General features: G+C 45.0%; 1 protein-coding gene across 2 annotated transcripts in view; it reads right to left on the reverse strand.

Moving 5' to 3' along the window:
• The window catches only part of LOC311627915 (glutamate carboxypeptidase 2), a 49,294-nt gene extending 47,676 nt beyond the window's left edge, over positions 1-1,618 (reverse strand). The window contains exon 1 of one of the 2 annotated variants that reach the window (XM_084894644.1): positions 1,348-1,618. In XM_084894644.1, coding sequence (XP_084750770.1) covers positions 1,348-1,465 — 118 coding nt within the window. In that variant the 5' untranslated portion in view covers positions 1,466-1,618. Of the gene's footprint in view, positions 1-1,056 lie in introns of both variants that reach the window. The other variant, XM_084894645.1, reaches the window with a different exon arrangement.
• Positions 1,619-6,168: the final 4,550 nt, after the last annotated feature.

Consider the following 6,168-nt stretch of genomic DNA (forward strand, 5'->3'; position numbering starts at 1 on the left):
TCAAGTAGTTACCAAAGTCAGCACTCAGCTTTCCAGTTATTAATCTCTCACACACACTCACTCACACAGACGTACTGAAATACATAGTTGGCAGCAAGTGGCATTCCAGTTCCACCTGTACATGAAACAAAGGATTAGCCTGTAGGGTCTGGGAAGGACACACCGAGGATGAAATGCTGGAACTAAGATCTGGAGAAAACTGGATGAAGGGGAGGGAAGCTTGAGGGGAGGGGAGAGCAGAGAATGGGAGGGAAAATAATGTGTCAACCTCTGAGCAATGAGTACAAGATGGGGCTGGGGGCTATAGTAGGAATAAAATGCCCTGAAGAGATGCAGGTTTTAATCCCCATGCCAACCTTGCCATTTTTACAACTGAGAACAGTGAAACTTAATTTGAAGTGTGTCCTTACTGAGCCCTTATCCCACTTAAGCCCCACAACAACCCTAGGCAGTTACTAATATCCACATGTTAGCATGAGCAGGATGTGGCTCAGAAATTTTTTTAATGATCCTTAAGGTCACACAGGAGGCAAGAGAGCTACGTTGAGTTAACCTAGCTAGCTCAGTGGTCGGCAAACTCATGAGTCAGCAGAGCCAAATAGCAACAGTACAACGACTGAAATTTCTTTTGAGAGACAAATTTTTAAAACTTAAACTTCTTCTAACACCACTTCTTCAAAATAGACTCGCCCAGGCCGTGGTATTTTTGTGGAAGAGCCACACTCAAGGGGCCTAAGAGCCGCATGTGGCTCGCAAGCAGCAGTTTGCCTAGCATGGAGCTAGCTGGTCTATGCACTGGTCTTCTAAGTCCTGGAAAGGGCCCCACTGGTGTGGCTCAGTTGCTAAACATCGACTTCTGAACCAGGAGGTCACAGTACAATTCCCAGTGTTCAGGACACATGCGGGGGTTGTGGGCTGGATCCCCAGTCAGGGGCATGCAGAAGGCAGCCGATCCTTGGATCTTACTTAGCTCAGGAGCAGAAACAGACCCCAAACAGGTAAGAGTCATTTCCTGCAAAGCTCCCTGGACAACCTGCCGCTCCCCCTACAACATACCAGTTTCCCAGGGCTCCAGAGGGTGGTGGGCCTTCGGAAGTCCGGTGGCAGGGTCTCTCCCTCCTACTCCTCACCCTGGGCGCCTGTCCTATAGGAGCTTGTCTTACAGGAGCTTGTCCAGAGCGCAACCCTGCACGGCCCCCAGGGACCCCCACCGAGTTGGCGGGGTTCATCCAAACCTTCCCCAATCCAAACCACCGTCCCCGGGACCCCACATCGCTGTGCACCCCGAGTCCCGCAGAGCACGGATCTGCGGGGCGAGCTCGGGGTGTGCGTGGCCCGCGCCCCTACCGAGGAGGAAGCCGCAGAGGAAGAGCCCGGCGGCCAGCAGCAGCGCCCCGGCGCACAGCCAGCGCGGCCGGCGCAGGGCCACCACGGCCGCGTCGGTGTCGTGAAGGGGGTTCCACATCGCTCCTGGGAGCCGCGGCTCTGCTGGGGGCTGAAGGCGTCCTGCACCCAGGCCCGGAGGATCGGTTACTTCCCAGGAGGCTGGGATCCACTCCCCGCCCGGCCCGGGGTCCGGTTTCTCCGCCCTCAAGGTACTGCTAGCTGATGCTCAGCCAATCCCGGCCAGAGGGAGGCAATAGCAGCGGCCAGGAAAGGAAAACCCGCCCGCCCCCTCGGGAGAAACGCTTTTAAAAAGTTTATCTTGAAAAGTTCTAGCTCTCGGTTATTCACAAAAAAAAAAAGGGGGGGAAAGGAAGGAGGAAGCAGCTAGTCTCCTTTCTTCACTTTTAGTCCAGAATCTGGTTCTCAAAAAGACAAGTAAGGATTGCCCGGGTAATTTAATAGAATGCTCCTCCTTTTGTCTGCATAGAAAAATGTGCAGGGAGGGACCTGGCTCCAGGCTAGTTGTTAGACTAAACTACATGATCTCTCAAATGTGTGTTGTTGTCTTCAGCTCTGCAATCCTATTAAATACTTTACAGCACTATAGTGAGTAAAGTCAAGGAAAAAAAGGAATCTCAGAAGGAAGGGAGGGTTGGGGTGGGTGGGTGAGAGGAGATCAACCTTGTATGTATATAAGCATAACCCATGGACACAAACAATAGGGTGGTGAAGACCTGGGGGGAGGGGGAGAAGAGAGGGGTAGGGGCGGGCTAGAAGGGGCCAAAGGGGGGGGGGGAAAGGGGACATATGTAATATTTTCAACAATAAAGCTTTTTAAAAAATTGGTTTTCCATTCTGACTGTTGGATTGTCAAGGAGGTGGTGGTGTCACTGTGAATTACCACTGTGCTCTTTCTCTTAATGAATATCACTGATTTTAATAAACTATTTTATAAAACCGTTTTTAAAGAAATTATATTGGAACTTGCTGAAGGCAAGTTTTCCAGCTCAATCATTCATTCATTGAAAGTATTTATATTTTTATTTTTTGTTGTTGTTAATTCTCACCAGAGAATTTTTTTTTATTTTATTAATTTTTAGAAAGAGTGGAAGGGAAGGGGAGAAAGAGAGAGAGAGAGAGAGAGAGAGAGAGAGAGAGAGAGAGAGAGAGAGAGAGAGAACATCACCCTAACCAGTTTGGCTCAGTGGATAGAGCGTCGGCCTGGGGACTGAAGGGTTCCAGGTTCCATTCTTGTCAAGGACATGTACCTTGGTTGTGGGTACAACCCCAGTAGGGAGTGTGCAGGAGACAGCTGATCAATGGTTCTCTTTCACTGATGTTTCTAACTCTCTATCCTTCCCCCTTTCTCTCTGTAAAAAATCAATAAAATACATTAAAAATAAAAACATCAACCTCACATTGATTGTTTGCCATTTGCACTCACCTGGACTGGGCCTATGATTGAGCCTGCAACTGAGGTAACTGCCCTTGACAGGAATCAAACCAGTGATCCTTCAGTCCATGGGCCTACACTAACTATGGAGCAAAACCAGGTAGGGCTGAAAGTGTATTTATTAAATAGTTATTTTGTACCAGGAATTACGGATACAAATATGTGTAAAATAAAGTCCCTCACCTCAAGAAGCTACAATACAATGGACACACAATCAAGAGAAACAAGAGAGTTCCCAACTGGGTTTCACATTATTCTTCCTCTTACAAGTCCTTGTATGAAAAGTCATCTACCATCTTTCCTCAATAGTTGAAGAAGGAAGTGTTAGGGCTCCGAAGGAGGAATGCAGGAGGCCAGAATGGTGAGGGATTACAAATTTACTGGATCATCCGCACACCAGGTGGCTGAGCCTGAATGGCTCCAGCACTAGTGCCTGGAGTCAGCATTTTTTTGGTTTTTTTTAATTGATTTTTTTACAGAGAGAAAGAGAGCGAGATAGAGAGTTAGAAACATCGATGAGAGAGAATCATCAATTAACTCCCTCTTGCACAACCCCTACTGGGGATGTGCTGGCATCCAAGGTACATGCCCTTGACTGGAATTGAACCTGGGACCCTTCAGTCCGCAGGCTGACACTCTATCCACTGAGCCAAACCGGTTTCGGTGAATTGATGGTTTTTAAGACTTTTGGTGGGCTTTTTCTGGAAAGAGAGTTCTCTGTGCAGGTCCAGAGGGGAGCAAGTGAAGTGTGGTCTCAACAAAAGGGACTGTCCATAGTGAAATGGCCTGAAAAGTCAGTTCCTGGGGCAGGGGTAGCCATTCACTTATTTGACCAGACCTAACAGGAGGTCCAATGTGATCTAATGCTTACCAAAGCAAACTACACTAGTCCTTAGCTTCCTCACATATGAAAGAGACATAATAGAAGTGACAACAGAAAAACCTCATATGGCTTACATAACCACATAGTAGAGATTTTTAATTCTTTTGGGGAAAGTCCTGATAATTACATGAAATAATTCATCTAAAGCACATAGTGCATTGCCTTCCATGTTTAATGTATTTATTATATTAATCTATAATAACAAAAGGGCAATATGCTAACTGACCTGATGTCATTCTGGACATCCTTCCTAACGAAGCTGGGGCCCGAGGGAAGCCACCCTGGGTCCTGGGTGCCTGCAGGGAAGCCAGCCCGGGTCCCAGGTGCCGGAGGGAAGCCAGTGCCAGCAGCTAGGGAAGGAAGGCCTTCCCCACCAGACTGCATGTTCCATGAGGAGAGGAGCAATCCTTTTTATAAAATCTGACACATGATTATTCCTGTTCTCTATTTTTCTTTCACTTTTAATTGTTAGCATTTTTTTTTTTTTTTACACATTTTACTCTTTTATTTCCTTTCAGATTTTGTTTCATGGTGCTACTACCATATCTTGTTCCTGTCTGTTTTCTAGAGTTACACAATGCCTAGAATGTTTCAAAAACATCCTTTGAAATGAATGAATGCTATGCTAATCAAAGAAGCAATTATGAGGTATAAAAAATGATTACTGTTATTGAAGAACTTCAGTCAAAGTGGGAAGATGGGGCCTAAATAAAAGGATAAATAACAATACCCGAAAGCAGAGATTAAAAAAACAGCAACAGCTTGTGTTCAGGAGAACATATGGGTTCCTAATGATTCATGTTAACTTCAATAGCTCTTGCTGGAAAAATATATTGAAATATTTTATAGTGCCATATGCCCTTCCATACACACACATACAAGAAAATGTGCACTACTTTGTGGATAGGCAAGAGAAGGTAAAATATGACCTATGTTTTTCCTCTCTAAAAGCAGGAAATGGTAGGTTCCAGAAATATTAAATAAGGAAAAGGTAATATACCTGCCTCTGCTACTACCCGTGTTTCCCCGAAAATAAGACATCCTCCGAAAATAAGACCTAGCGCATGGAAAGATAAGACATCCCCTGAAAATAAGACCTAGCGCAACTTTGGGAGAAAAAATTAATATAAGACACTGTCTTATTTTTAGGGAAACAGGGTAGCATTTCATCCCATCTAAAATGCATTTCTTAATTGTCACCATGGCCCAAGTACTAGGTGAAAGGTTCAGGGTTGGGCTGGGGTCACACAGAATGGACTCAAGACTTAGTGTAATCAAAATGATGTTTATTTGAGACACCTGGGTGCAGTTGGTCTGACTCGAGAAAGAGCCAGAGGTGAATTGGGGAGGGAGCAGGCTTTTTATGTGCTCAGGGAGAGCCACAGACAGGGCTTCAGCTTGCCCCAGGTATCATACAATGTCCTGTCCTAGTTTTATGGCCTTGTCCTTTGTCCTTCTGCTGGCCCCAGACTTCCTTTCTTGATGGGCTGTGCAGGGGTGATGGTTTTCAGGAATTTCTGTAAAATAACCACTCAAGGGGAGCATGTTTGTGCAGGGCTTAGGCTAGCAGAATGAGCTTTCCCTTTGACATTTGTTAGATTTTGTAAGGCTCAAGCCTGTGTTCTCCAATTAACCTTTTCACTGGGCTGGGTCATAGAAACACCAAAAAATAAAACAAAACAAAAAAACAAAACTTTTTTTTTTTTTTTTTTTTTTTTTTAAGCTGGGATTTCTGATTCTTGGAACTGTAATGTTTGGTGAAAAGCTGATGCACAACAGGTCGTAGGCATTATGACTATAGTAGCTCCACGCTCTGCCCTCCCTCAATATGGTTTAGCTTTCTTCAGTCTTACTTTCTGTATTTGCAGTGATCAGTGGTCAACCAAGGTCTAAAATATTAAATAGAAAATTCCAAAAATAAACAATTCATTAAATTGGGAGTTCGTTTGCATAGCGTGCTGAAATGTCGTGCTATCCTGCTCAGTCGCACTCTGGACGAGAACCATCGCTTTCTTTATCCACACAGCAGCTGGCGAGGTTATAGTGATGCTGGCAACTGGAATATGACAAAGAGAAGCCATCAAGTGCTTCCTTTAAGAAAAAAAAAGAGAAAGTTCTTAAGGAAAGAAAAAAATTCCTATACTCAGATTGTTAAGTTCTAGGGTGAGAACAGTTTCTTCCGGTGAAGTTGTGACGAAGGAAAAAGAAATCCATGCTAGTTTTGCTGCTGCAGCTCAAACTGCAAAAATCACGGCCACATGCATGGTAAGTAATTATTTAAGATGGGAAAGGTATTAAATTTGTGGATAGAAGACATAGTCTGTCGTGGCTCCACAATATGCCTGATGAATCTTCAGAAGGCCAATAGTCCCTTGACGCTGCGTCACCACATACGTCACCACGTCTACGTCACCACGCTACGTCATTTACCGCACGTCATCTCACA

Source organism: Pipistrellus hanaki (assembly GCF_964339955.1).
Source record: "Pipistrellus hanaki genome assembly, chromosome: 9".
NCBI lineage: Eukaryota > Metazoa > Chordata > Mammalia > Chiroptera > Vespertilionidae > Pipistrellus > Pipistrellus hanaki.